General features: G+C 35.5%; 1 protein-coding gene across 1 annotated transcript in view; it reads right to left on the bottom strand.

The window, feature by feature from the left end:
- Positions 1-2,637: 2,637 nt before the first annotated feature.
- The window catches only part of opn7b (opsin 7, group member b), a 36,605-nt gene continuing 24,629 nt past the window's right edge, over positions 2,638-14,613 (bottom strand). Inside the window, exons 4-6 of the mRNA XM_059526976.1 lie at positions 13,024-13,151; positions 3,663-3,997; positions 2,638-3,396 (exon numbers count right to left, since the gene is read on the bottom strand). Of these exons, the coding sequence (XP_059382959.1) occupies positions 2,905-3,396; positions 3,663-3,997; positions 13,024-13,151 (955 nt within the window). The 3' untranslated portion in view covers positions 2,638-2,904. The remainder of the gene's footprint in view (positions 3,397-3,662; positions 3,998-13,023; positions 13,152-14,613) is intronic.

Raw genomic sequence — 14,613 nt, 5'->3', positions numbered from 1 at the left:
AATGCTCGAAGTTGACTGTGTTTGGACACAGTAGAAGAAAAGATTTAGTTTGAAAGGATGGTTTTACGAATACAGCCTTCAATAGCATTTGTAAATCTTAAATGGAATAGGTCACCAAAAAACTGAAATTTTGCTTTACAAAAAAAAAAAAAAAAAAAAATGTAACAAAAATGTAGCATTCCATCACTTGCTCACCAATGCAATCCTCTACAGTGAATGGTTTAATGGTGAGTGGGATAAATATTTTTTGTAAGAGTTTCATCCTCTGCAGTGATTGAGTGCCATCAGAATGAGAGTCCAAACAGCTGATAAAATAATCCACAAGTAATCCACAGCACTCCAGTCATTCTTATAAAGTGAAAAGCTATGTATTTGTAGGAAACAGCAGTTATTTACAACAGTCCCACTTTATATTAAGTGGCTTTAAATGGTATGTACATATATTTAAGTTAATCTTTTGGTACAATGCACTTATTGTGTATAAACATGTAGTTGCATTGTATGCATGCATTATATCTGTAATTAATTACTGTAATTAACCTACCCATTCCACCAAAATCTGTCCCTAAAATGTATCCCACATTTTATTTGCAATTGCAATGTGCTTCTTATTATTTATTTATGTATGGTTTTTGAAACAAGCACATAGTAGGTAATGCCACTTAATATAAATTGGGACCATTGCAACCACCTTAACAGAAATCAGAAAGTGTAATTATTTAGCATATTTTACTGAATTTTTATTATTATTCATGTCAGCAGATAAAAGGCTTTGTAGTTTAAAAACTTTATTTTGAGGGTCTATTTTGAGCATTCTGTTGACAATAAGTTACCCTTGCACCTTAGTCAACTAACTTTCATTAGAGTGTAAGTAAACCATCTACTAATTCTTTATTGTGATGGTCTCCCAACAGACACTCTACTGACTATCTGTAACTTTGCAAGAACATGTTAACTTATTCTAACCCTAACCCTACCAGACTACAAATGCTCTACTAATGAGAGTTGATAGGTATGTAGGTGCAACGTTACTTATAGTCAACAGAGTGTGTTAAAGAGACCATGAAAATAATAAATAAAAGCCCTTGCAATGTTCATTTTTTTGATCCGTCCACCTTAAACAGAACAGCCCTTTTGTATGTGAAAAAAATTTAAAAAACGACTTTTGCATTGAAAAATACAGTGAATAGGGGTGTAATTTTTATTTATATATATATATATCTATATATATATCTATATATATATCTATATATATAGATATATATATATATATATATATATATGTTTAAATGGGGGAAAAGATTTAAAAAAAAACTTTATTTAATAAATGATATTACCTTGAACCCATCAAAATTCCATTACTGATATGCTCACATATGTTGAGAAAGGGGTTTACTTACCTTTTCATATCACAGTATGATCATATTAAAGTGATCAGAGTGAGATCATATTAAAATGTATGCTTTTTTATTCCAGCATATCAATCAAGCAAATTATTATTTTTATTTTGTAAAAAAAAAAAAAAAAAACATTTCATAAGGACCAGTGATTCATGTCATTAGGATCTACAGCATAAATTTGTTTTATATATTATATATTTTATATATTTATATATTACTTGCATTTGAGGCTTAATTTAAATAAATAAATAATTGAAGTCAGGAGAGAAAACTGGCTTCAAAAAGCCTAAATGAAAGGTTGCCACATTGATTAAAGTTTAACAGTTTAAAGTAAAAAAAAAAAAAGAAATATTCTGTCATGATTTACATTCACTTTCCAAACCTGTATGCAGTTAAATTTTTAAGGAGAATTTTAGGAATCTTCATGCAGCTCTTTTTCATAGTTCATGGCAACCACATCTATTATCTCAAATAGCTCCATAAATATAGTACAACATGTAACTTGTGCACTCCAAGTCTACTATAGCCACACATGAGTTACTTACAAGAAAAATAGGAAAAGTCCCCCCCCCAATATTTTAAATTCTTGCACTGATCTGCCGCACTCCATCACGCAGTGCTCTGTTTTTAGGAGTTTCAATTTTCAACCTGGTCTGCTTCAATGGGCTAAAACATCAAATCAAAGTAGCTGGCGTTTATCGTTCACAGAAGCAGAGCGCAAATTCCAGTACAATGGCATCAGTTTATCATTGAAAGCATGATAAGAAATTGAAAATCAAATGAAAAAAAAAATAATAATATTAGTCAGCTGTTTTACAATAGAAATGTTAAATAACGGAAAAAGTCATAGGTTTGGCAAATTTCTGTGCTTCTGAATGTTTCTGGGTGTGTGCAACGTGATTGGGGGGACCAAACTATATATATATATATATATATATATATAGAGAGAGAGAGAGAGAGAGAGAGAGAGAGAGAGAGAGAGAGAGAGAGAGTTGGTCCCCCCAATATTCAAGACATGGTTATGGCCTCGATTTTGACTAATTTGACATTATATTTATTCTTATTGGCTGTTATTGAGTAATCTGTAGGACAAGAGGGCGATGCGCTTGTACACTACTACATGTCCAGTACTCTGCTTTCAAGACATCTGTCATTGGACCTCAGTAACGTCATGAAGCATTAATGATTTTTGTGTGTCACTAAAAAATAATTGCAAACTCATGCATACAGGTTTGGAAGGAATGAGAAAGAAAACACAATGACTGAATTTTTCATTTTGGATGAACTATTATTTGAAAGTGGCATGTCAAGTTGAAGTTTCCCATGTAATTTTGCTACCAAATCAAATGTTTCTTAGTGTTTTGAGTTACCAGGTAGCCAAAAGGTATTTTTTGCTTAATTAAAAAGTCAAGTTGTGTAATATCCTCTTGCATAAGGAATACTAGTTAATATGAGACTTTAAGGCAATCTTTTTTAGTTTTTGCTACGATCAGTTTCTCATGGTCTAAAGGAAGTCACTGTTGATTTCATTGGAGAGTTGGCTCACTGCCACTTCACTGTGAGTGGAGCCGATGAGGATGCGTGCTGTCCTTTGGGGGGTGATGTCCAGGTAATGCCCTGTTTGTCCTTCTGGACAATGTCTGCATGACTGGTGGCTCTCATTCAGTCCATTAGAGACCAACGTGAGGTTACACTTATCCTTTGTGTTCAGTTTTGAAAGGCTTGTTGTGTTTTTTTGTTGGCTGTCTGTCTGGCATATACAGGCACAAAGTGTTCTCTTACATCTTGTGGCGTCCCGGCAAAGGGATTTTCGAAAGCTGGGCTTAAAGACGAGGTAGACCATCGGATTGTAGAGGGTGGATGACTTGGCAAACATGGCCGCCAGGGCAAACGCTATTGGAGGTACCAAGTCTGGATCAGTAAAGGCCGCCCACATGGATACCACAGCATATGGGCTCCACGCCATCAGAAATCCAATACACACTGCCACTGACAGCTACATGAAGAGGAAACACATACACAGACAAAAATATCAATTTGTTATATATATATATATATATATATATATATATATATATATATATGTTTATATATATAGATTGGTTTATGGATTACTAAGTGTATTCAAAAGGACATTAAAAAGCAATTCACAAACAATGAAAATGTCTTAAATACAAAACATGGTTGCAACCAGTGAGGAATCAGTATTTCTACCAGTACTTCCAACAAGAAGTGGAATATCTATTCTCCTTCAACTCTTACCTTGACGATAAGTGTCTGCACGTTGGAGATTTTGTTCTGAGGAGAGACGTGCTGCTGCACTGCATGCTGGGCCCCTCTGACCGTCACCAGGATGAGCGTGTAGGAGAGGATGATGATGGTGCAGGGGACGATGTAGCAGAAGAAGAAGAGGCAGACGATGTAGATCATTGCAGGTATGTTGTAGCTGGGCGCGTGCCAGTCGATGCAGCAGGCGGTGCCGTAAGGCTCTGAGCCGTACTGACCCAAGCCTGATAGTGGACTTACTGCAAACACTGCAGCGTAACACCACACCCCAGCCACCAGCAGACACGCATGGGACGAGGAGAACTTATTACCTGATCAGGCAAAAAACATTGATCATGTTCACAATAGCATGGAAGCATACTATTCCTGCAGTGCATAGTATTTCTGCTGTACATCATATGCAAATATCAGGTGCATTTTAGTAGACAGTGTGAGCAACCACAGGCAGAATACATTTGGAGTGAATTTCTTTGAATGTATTTTTCTCCTTCAAAACGAACAGCTCGTCTGTGTAGCTATAGCGTAACCTGGGGGGGGGGGGCATAATTACGTGTTACATAGTACTTAGCAAAATGCATTCAACTCTCTTAACAAGTTCTCATATTTCATAGGACAACAGCCTGCAATGAAATGCGGTAATCTGTGAACATTTTTTATTAAAATTTTAAACATCCATCTCTTGTTTTGCCCCTTTTTTTGCATTAGAAGCTAAACGTGGGAATGCTGAATATGACACTTTAGCTTCAGTCCAACAGGATCACAATATGTGTGTGAATGAGTCAGAGCCTCGGTAACTTACCGTAAAAGAGGGCAGACAGAGTTAGCCTGTAGGATAATATTATTGCTCCAGTAAAGGAAAAGGTTTAAGCATACAGCTAAACTCACTCGCAGCAATGAGTGAATGAACGAGAAGGGTTTTAATCAGAACCACCATAAAAATATTACAGTAAAAAAAAAAAAAAGAATTTTAGAGTTTCAAATATAAGCAGAAAATTCATACTGATTTTTATTTATGATGTCTTTTTGAACAATTTACAGCAACACAGTTAGTTGTACTTTCTTTGGAGGGAGACACATCTCTCAGGTTTCTCAGGTGAAAGACAATCTTATGGGTTTAAACTCAGAACAACATGAGGGTGAGTATATGATCCATTTAATATGAAACAGCTAAACTTAAATAATTGTATTTATAATTAATTTATATAATCTTGGTTTTGAAAGAAAGGAGAGCTGCTGTCAACATCCAGAGTTGCAAACTATTTGAAGTGCAAATCATCCTATAGACAAAATCAACAATACAGTCTGTACTTCACGGAAACAACACAATACAAACGAACCCCTCCAGGAAGGATCTGGCCCTGCACCTGCATTTACAGGAAAAGAGACACAGTCTCATCACAAGCAAAGAGACAGATGGTTTGAGAGGTTTTATTTATTTAGAACAGCTCTTAAAGCAGTTACTCATCGTGTTTACAAATCAAACCATCAAGAGATTACAAGGAGCAAAGTGTGTCAAATGTTGTGTTTAAAATGTTCGTGAAAGTAGTAGTATAGCAACTCTTCACATTTGATTGATGTTGTTGTTAATGAGGTTAAATACTGGGGAATTGCCACATGCCTCGATGTTCTCGAGTTAATGTCCCAAGAAACAAATTTTAAGGGCAAGATCATGCACATGACATGTTATCTCATCCGTGCAAAACTAAGCAGTTTAAATTAATAAATAATAAGAATAAATTACCCACTGACAGTAAAAATTAATTCATTTATTTACTCATGTTATTTTAAACCTTCATGGAGCACAAAAGCAGATGTCAGACCTGGAGCAACGACTTCACAAAGCATATCTGTATAACCATTAAGTCATTAAGTTTGGGAATAAAATGAATGTCTCTCTGTCAAGAAACCTGTCATAAGAATAAAGCTGGCTGCATTTGTCAAACTGGAAAACAGACTCCATGTATAAAAGATGTGACCTGCAACAGCATGATCACATTTCACACCTCCAACTAGGGTTGGGTATCGATTGGGTTTTTTACGATACCCGGTGCCATTTCGATACTTTTAAAATGGTAAGGGTGCCTAAACGGTGCCTGAACTGATACTTAAAAAAATAAAAAGAGCCACAAAAAACTATGGATAACATCAAAGAACATTAAAAAGATTTAAAATAAATCCATAGCTTTCAGACGCTCCTTTGATGCTCTCATTTCCCAAGCTGTGGTTCCCTTACTCTAAAGTTAATAAATGTATTTCATGATTTGGGTCATTGTTTAAAATACAAAACCACACATAATGTTTTTACTGTATCTTTGTCAATCCCTCTGATGTTTAGTTTGAATGAGTGCTGTCTGTCTTTAATCAATTCTGTGAATATCTGTATGTGTGAGATTTTTGAGTGCACAAGCAGTATGAAAACAGCCGGTGCTCCACATGGAGATCTGATCTCACCATCATCGAATCTGTCTGTGATTACATGAAGAAACAGATGAAACTGAGACAAACTCAATCCAGAAGAACTGTAGCAACATCTTCAAGTCATTTTAAGAAACCTGCCTCCGAAGCTCCAGTACTGTGAGAAGTTTTAGGCACTAAATATGCTGTAAAGTAAGGATGCTTTCAAAAATATCGTCATTAATGGATTTTAGTTATCAATTAACTTCTGTTAACTAAATCAAATCAATATTTAGTGTGACCAACCTTTGTATTTAAAACATATTTTGTCCAGGTACACTTGCACATTGTTTTTCAGGTAGATTTGCAGGAAGGTTTCTTCAAGCATCTTGGAGATACGACCACAGTTCTTCTGGATTGAGTTTGTCTCAGTTTCATCTGTTTCTTCATGTAATCACAGACAGATTTGATGATGGTGAGATCAGATCTCCATGTGAAGCACCGGCTGTTTTCAGACTGCTTGTGTATTCAAAAATCTCACTGGATTATTTTTTACAATTAATGGCAAAATGAATGTTTGGAAATGTAAACTGATATTTTCTTCTGACACACTACAGAAAAAAGATATAAATAAATAACTGTCCGAACACCATTCTTGAGGTGAAAATACTAACGTGCCTAAGACTTTTGCACTGTATTGTGTAAAGTAGGTATAATTAAAATAAGTATATATTTAAAGGGGGTGGGGGGTACAATGGTGTTTCGTGTATTCAGAGTTGTTCAAAGTGTTAAAGAGATGGATTCTCATGCTAAACATGGCCAAAGTTTTAACAAATAATTTAGAAGAATGACTGAGAATTTCTGTGCCGAAAATCGTACTTCCGGGTTGGTACAAGTTTCGGCTGGTTTTTTACCAGCCGAAACTTGTACACAATACACAAGCAGTCTACTAAGATAAAAAGTTTATTTTTGGGTACTGGCCTAGTAACAGACTGTTGTGTGCCTTATAAAAAGATGAAATTCTTGAACTTTTTCCCCCCCTGACAGTCAAGCAACCTAATATTACATATAGAATTCTACTGATACATTGGCAATTGTTCTAAAAGTGTTTTTTGTAGTGATGCCATAGAAAAACCATTGAACCAGTGAAAAGTTCCTAAAATAACCATTTTGAAGAATATTTTTAATATCTAAGGATTTTTTTTTTTTGAATATAAAGAACCTTTTCTGCATTTGAAAGGTTTCATGGATGTTCAGGTTTTTCATAAAATCACTGATGCCATTATAAAGAACCTTTATCTTTAAGAGTGCACTTAACTTCACACATGGCTCATTCAGTCAGACCGTAGAGCCAGAACTATATTGCTTTAGTGAGAGGCTGTGTCTGTGCATGGCACTCGCTTGACTCTCCATGGGATTCCACCACGTTATATAACCATTTTATGCGTTCTCTATAAGATCTTCGCTTCATTTTCATTTCATGGGATTGAATTATTGCTGCTGTTACTGCTGCTGCTCCTGAGTTTGAAGATTCAAACCAGAAATAGATTTCATAGAGGGCCATCTGAATGGAGCTTTGTGAGCATTGAAAAACCGAGGAGTTGTTGGAGACATTTTGTGTTCAATGATATGTCAAAATCATATGTATGTAGGTTTTTTTTATTTCATTTTTTTATGTATATCAAATTGGCCATATGGTTTTCCTTGCTCATTATTGTGTATTTTAAAATAAAAATATAATTTGAATATATTTGAATGTCTTTAACCCTTTGTTTTGACATGTTTTTTGACTGATTTATTATTTTTTTGCCAAAGATTTCCTGTTTCACACTGTAAGAGAACTGAAGCAGCACAAGCATGTCATGTTTTTACAATATAAAAATACTTTAACTTAAGCTACTGTATACCTATAATAATTTGAATTTATTTTGTTCTATTTTTAAGCAACTCGTGGCAACAGTGTGTTTTTGTTTTCTTTGTGTTACACAGTCCTGAAAATCATACTGTGACATTCTTTATCTTTTGAAATGACGATTCACCATGATGATTTTTACAATAAACAAGGGACTGCCACTTTAACAGAGGGTGAGCAATGCTGCGAAAACAGACATGCTGCCAAAATGATCACAACACTGCTCCTATAACATGGGCCAGCCCTGATGCCATTTAGTTAAATGGTGTAAGACAGCTCTCTTATCACAGCAGCCTGCCTCTCCTTGACGTGTCGCACAGTGAAATCAGAATAAAAAGGCCCTTCATCAATCATTTGTTGGGTTGGGTTGCATTTAATAGCAAGAGTCATGTGTGGGTGGCAGTTTCAAGGCTGCTGTGTTGCAGAAATTGAGCCGCTGCTCATCCAAATACACACTCATGGCTCTGTTTCTCCCCTATATGCTTTATTTCACTTTACAACTGATAACACAAACAATCAATCCATAAAAACTGCAGACACAAAACAATTTGCCTCTGCAGGAATGACAATACTGTCATCTTTTCGTCCCATTTTGGGTTACAGTGAATGACAAAGATCATTTGTAGATGCCAATGTCTGAGCTGCTGTGCTACAGTAATCAAGCCATTTTTCACCAAAATGCTCACTCCTCACCCCTTTTCTCCCCTCATATGCTTGATTAATCTAAATCAAACCATTAAAAACTTCTAAACAATGGGCTGATGGTGTGTAACCAGGTGTAACTCCTAATTCTGATTGGATTAGTTTGTTGTATTAAAGCTAAAAACACACTTGTGATCACACATTTTATATTAATAACAAATTTAGCTGGTGTCTGTTTGCTATATACGTATGCGACCCCTGCTTTTAAAACAAAACAATCTTAAGAAACATTCATTGAAGTAGAAAGAATGACCGTGAGCCCCCATTTGACGTGATGTGTTATGTAACTACCTCTTAGGTCTTCTGTCTATCAAATCTCTCAAGTTATAAGCAGTTTCGTTCTTTCATTCTTTGGCATTCTCCTTTTGTTGCTTTTCCTTTCTTTTGAGCAGTCCTGTTTCTTTGGCTGAAACACTGGGCACGTTGTTTTCATCCTTGCAAGGAACAAGACTGGCTTTGACATTTTCAACACAATTACTAACCTGATTTTCACACAGAAACCTAATGGAATTATTGTCCACCTGTGTCCTGCTGAAAAGTTCATCTGCAGCACCATGGACTGTCTCCTGTCCACTTGAAATCATCAGACTCCTTCAGTGTAACATTGGCAGTACAAAGGGAGAGCCTCCGAAAAATTCTATAAAAAAACATTATTCTAAATTTCTATATTATATTCTAGATTTTACAATTGTTCATCTACTTTCCAGTGTATGTAACTCAGATGAATGCAATTATTTGCTGTTTTTATTTAGTCAGGGAGAGAGGTAAGATAATTAATAATAATAATTCATTACATTTATATAGCGCTTTCTAGGCACTCAAAGCGCTTACATAGTCAGGGGGTATCTCCTCGTGCACCACCAGTGTGCAGCATCCACCTGGATGATGCGACAGCAGCCATAGTGCGCCAGAATGCCCACCACACACCAGCTTACTGGTGGAGAGGAGACAGAGTGATCATCCTGGGATTTTTACTGACCACAGAGAGTCAGGACCTCGGTTTAACGTCTCATCCGAAGGACGGTGCTTCCAGCAGCAACCTAGTTTTCTCAGGAGGTCTCCCATCCAGGTACTGACCAGGCTCAGCCCTGCTTAGCTTCAGTGGGCAACTGGTCTTGGGCTCCAGGGTGATATGGCTGTTAATTGTCTTTAATTGTGTTTTCTTTTACCAGGGAAGTTAATTTGTGTTATAATCTTTAGAATGACTGTTCCCTTTTGAGGGAACTTCGAACTGCGTCCTCTAGGGTTTGCTATGGGGAACACCTTAAGCATGACTGGTGTCTGAAGCATATTCTGTATCTCAAAACGACAATAACACTGGCCACCGGTGAAAGCCTATGACATCATTACCCTGCACGGTCACAGTATAAAAGGGCAACATGATCCTGCATGATTCCAGCATACTAGTTATGCCAACATCGAGGCGATGCGTGAGAATGATTATGAAAAGATGCCCCACTGTTGAAGAGACACTGGCCTGCTATCTTTCTATGGTGGAGACATCTTCTCTTAAGTCTCACTCCCCCTGCCATTCAAAACCCTTCAGGATGCATCTTGTTTGAATGGCAGGGCATACGAAGCAGCAGTATACACCTGGCCAAATCCCCTTAAAGGAATCTCTTTCTTCTGATTCCAAGCCTTGAACTCTGCCATAGGCTTGGGCTTCCTAGCACAGCCCTTAACATGTAAGTTATTTTAGGGCATGCTGCTCAGGCTCTTGGCCGAAAGGGATGATATTTCTGACAGCTGTCAAGACATCCTTTGGGGCAACTCCCATGGCTATGGTATAGTATACTTAGTGCTCGCCAAGGTTTTCTGGCATGTATGGCGTGGGTATACTGTTCCCCATAGCGACCTCTAGAGGATGCAGTTCGAAATTCCCTCAAAAGGGAATGTCTAACGTTACGTATCCATTGTTCCCTGAGAAGGGAATGAGACACTGCATCCTCTAGATTCCTTGCCATGCCGTGGACACAAGCTTCAGAGGAAGAAGAGGATGACGTGTTATCCCGGCACCCTTTTTTACTGTGATAGCACAGAGTAATAATGTCATAGGCTGTCGCCGGCTAATGATATTGTCGTTTTTAGATATATGCTTCAGACAACGGTCAAGCTGAAGGCGTTCCACATAGAGACTCATAGAGGACCCAGGGTCTTGTTCCATTCTCAGGGAACCATGGTTACATACATAACCTGAGAAGTTTTATTAGTTATTTTGGCATTTGCTCTCTTCTGACGCCTTGGTCATTTAAGTTGATTAATTGCCCTGATATTTGTATATTTTCTATATATATATTCTTTTGGATTTATTTTAAGCCCTTCATAAAGAAATAAAAAAATAAAATAAAAAAGTTTATTTCTGGTATTTGGGTGTTCTTTTGTTTTATTGAGTGAAATAGAGGGTTTTCTATGAACATTTATTAGAGATATCAATGGTAAAAGTGACAAGAGCTTGTATAGAGAAAAGGAGATTTTTCAATGTTAATGTATTTATTAATAACATCTTTTAACTTTGTTTCTTCCACTCAGTAACCCCTAGACAGAAGAGGGGAAATGTAACAACAACAAATTAACATTCTATATGATTCTAGATTATGTAATCAATAAACTGTTATTAGTGAAATGTGTCAAAATGTATAAATTCCATAATTTAATTTTATATTAACTAATGTTGTAAATTATTAGTTAACCTAACCCATAATGGGTTGATGCTTTAATTAATCATTAGCTAATGATTTGTAAATATATCTTTATGTTATGACTTTATGCTTGTTGAGGCACATGACTAGCTAAATAATTAAACATGTATTACCAAAATGACATATTACTCAATTAGTTAATAGTTCTGTGCCTCAACAAGTAAAGTCATAACAAAGATATATTTGCAAATCATTAGCTAATGATCAATTAAAGCAGGCAACTTGAACTTGAAATACATAGCTTTGACCATGGTGGTAAATAACATATGAATTTACATAATTAGATAATATTAAATATGTTATTAGGGAACTAATATATTATGAAATTGAACTAATAACAATTTATGTATTACTTAATCTATGAATCATATAGAATGTTCATTAATTGCTGATGTAGTAATAATTAATATATGGTTTAGTTCTTTATGAGTTAAACATTAATGTGTGAATTAGTTAAGCATGAATTCATGCATATTTGTAAAGTGTTACCAAAAATACACTTTTTAACGTTATATAATAATGTTCTGACATTATAAAACACAAATGTTCATTCACTGCCCCCCAAAAAAAAAAATGTAGTCACAAGAGGACAAATATGCCAACTGTTAGTATTATTATTATTTTTTTATTTATTTCTAAGAAATCTGAACAATATCTCTTGCAGAAGTGAAGCCTGGGGTGAAGATGATGATCGTAATCATTTAGCTCACACCAGCTGCCTCTGGTATGCACGGTTAATAAGTCATCTTTTTTAAATACAGTATCAGACCCTAACAGATAATGTCAGTGATAAGATTTCTAGGCCAGCCAATAAAGATTTTCCAGCTTAAAAGCTCTTAAAAAGTTAATTTGACTTTGTTAAATAAGCACACAGTGAGCATTGTATTCACATGTCCTTGATCAAATTTACCAGATTGTTCTACTTTGGATTTCATCAAAACAACAGCATGTGTAGCCATGAGATCTGCTTTATATTTATCATCACATAAAACAAAAGTTTCATTTAGTCATTAAGAGTTAATTGTCTGTTTTGTTTTCTTTTTCTTTTTCTTTTTTTAGACAGAAAATAGTGGACCTAAATGAATAATATAGCCATAAGTGTCACAAATGTGGAGAATATGGCAAAAACAGTTAATTTTAAATACCAGATGCTGTTCTTTTTGTGGTAAGCTTTGCAGTCATGTGCATTTATCAACAATGTATCATCAGATAGTACTACTGTAACAAGTTTTGACAATGCCTGCCCTATATCTGTCAGAAAATGTGATGAATCAAAATAGTTTTCTTTCTTTTTTTGTCATCCAAGGATCTGTGAATCAGCAAAATACTTCATGAATTCAGGGGAAAAAATGATGAAAAAGAGTGCAAAAAGAGTGAACAAGACAATGTACATTTTGTCCCACATTGGCTTAGCAGAACAGTTGTTTAGGGATAATGTTATACAGATTCTTTGAGGAAATAGTAAACAAATTTTACATTACATCTGCACCTAACCAGCCCACAGTGAGTAACTTGGTTGAGCTCTCAAAGAGATGTGTGCCTTTGGCCTACAGGAACCACAGGAGATGCATTTGATACACATTTTAACATCATATTCTGCTTGATTATATTCAAACAAGACATGTCTTACCGTAGTTGGGACAGCAGACTTTGAGCCAGCACACACAAGACAACACGGTCAGGTTACTGAGGCTGCAGATACCAAACAAAACTCCACAGAAGGCATAACACATACACATCACCTCCGTGAACAACCACCTGAAAAGAGAACAAAACGTGCATCATGTTAGCCAGTTTTTGTTGTTTTCTGTTATTATTGCTGTTGGACTGTTTGCATGAGGCTCTGGGTTACAGGTGAAAATGTTGTAAATAATATTCAGTTTCTTGCACAGATCAATCATTTTGCTTTATAAGACCTCAATATATCATAAGCGGCCATGGGTATTAATTTTATGCTGCCTGTAAATGTTTTTTTGAGTCTTAAAGTGATGTGGACCTGCATTTTATGAATAAACATTGAGCTAATGTTGTGTTAGTAAGGAGAGTTTTTCAGACAGAGAGAAACTAAAAACTGAATATATAAGGGTTTTATTGCAATTTCCGCAGTTTAGTTTATTCTGTATATTATACTTGACACGTATAATACTAAAACTTTCTGTATGTCCTCTTGAATGCTGGTTTTTGCAGTGCAATAATAATAATAATAATAAGCAAACTATAACACTCCAATTTAAACAGCAGGATGTATAGTCTGGACTCGTGTAAATGCCACATTATCATTGTTTATAAGTTATTTCAATTGGAAATTTCACTGGCTGCATTAAAAATGTGTATCCGGTGCTGTGCACATTGAATACTTTAGACAAAGGTTCAGATTGCTGCATGCAATGACTTCCACCTCATGGATCAGAGATCAAAATCAGAAAATAAGGAGCAGTGAAAATAAATTGCCATGATTGGTTTAGAATTTTGTGGGGCAGAATATAATTTATTTTATTTATTTATTTTAGAAAAGGGCACAAGCAGTCTCTTATCCGTAACTAAAGCCGTAAACTTAGTGCATAACCTATAAAGCAGTAGCAATAAGATATATAATAACATTAAAGCAAAAGGAGAGAGTCCAGTTCAGTGAAAATTCATGTTGCAGTGCCATTTATAGATCTAACAATGCCAAAAACATGGGTCTGATTCCTGATAGGCAATGTGTGAAATAATATCATATAGATCACTTTGGGTTAAATTGCCAAATGCATAAATGTAAATTAATCTGTAACTGCATGAACAGTTTAAAAATAACCAATATAAAACCCAGGAATAACAACTCAGATTAAGTATATATGTGTGTTTGTTCAGCAAATGTATGTACTTTTGTTGAAATACTTTACTAGTTTTATAGTGGACATAGTGGCATGGTGTCTCTACCTGCCTTCCTTCTTGTCCCTGGAAAATAAGTGTGCATGAAAAATGTACAGGCTTGCCAAAATATGAATATTGATTATGTGCTGTGTAATGTAGCCCCAATAATACCAAATTAAAACAACTCTTGCTTCATCTTTATTCTTCACTTTTTATTAGGTTTGTGAAGGGGAACAAGGTTTAGTCAAGTGACCCATTTATTGTGAACTAATGAAATTGATGTTTATTTTATTAAAGTTATTATAAATCAACTCTCTGCATTGCAGAAACATGTTACAGATACAAATTAAATAATTATTTTCCT

Source organism: Carassius carassius, chromosome 37, assembly GCF_963082965.1.
Source record: "Carassius carassius chromosome 37, fCarCar2.1, whole genome shotgun sequence".
Lineage (NCBI taxonomy): Eukaryota > Metazoa > Chordata > Actinopteri > Cypriniformes > Cyprinidae > Carassius > Carassius carassius.
Note: the sequence above shows the minus strand (reverse complement) of the source record. Positions and strands in the feature narration are given on the sequence as shown.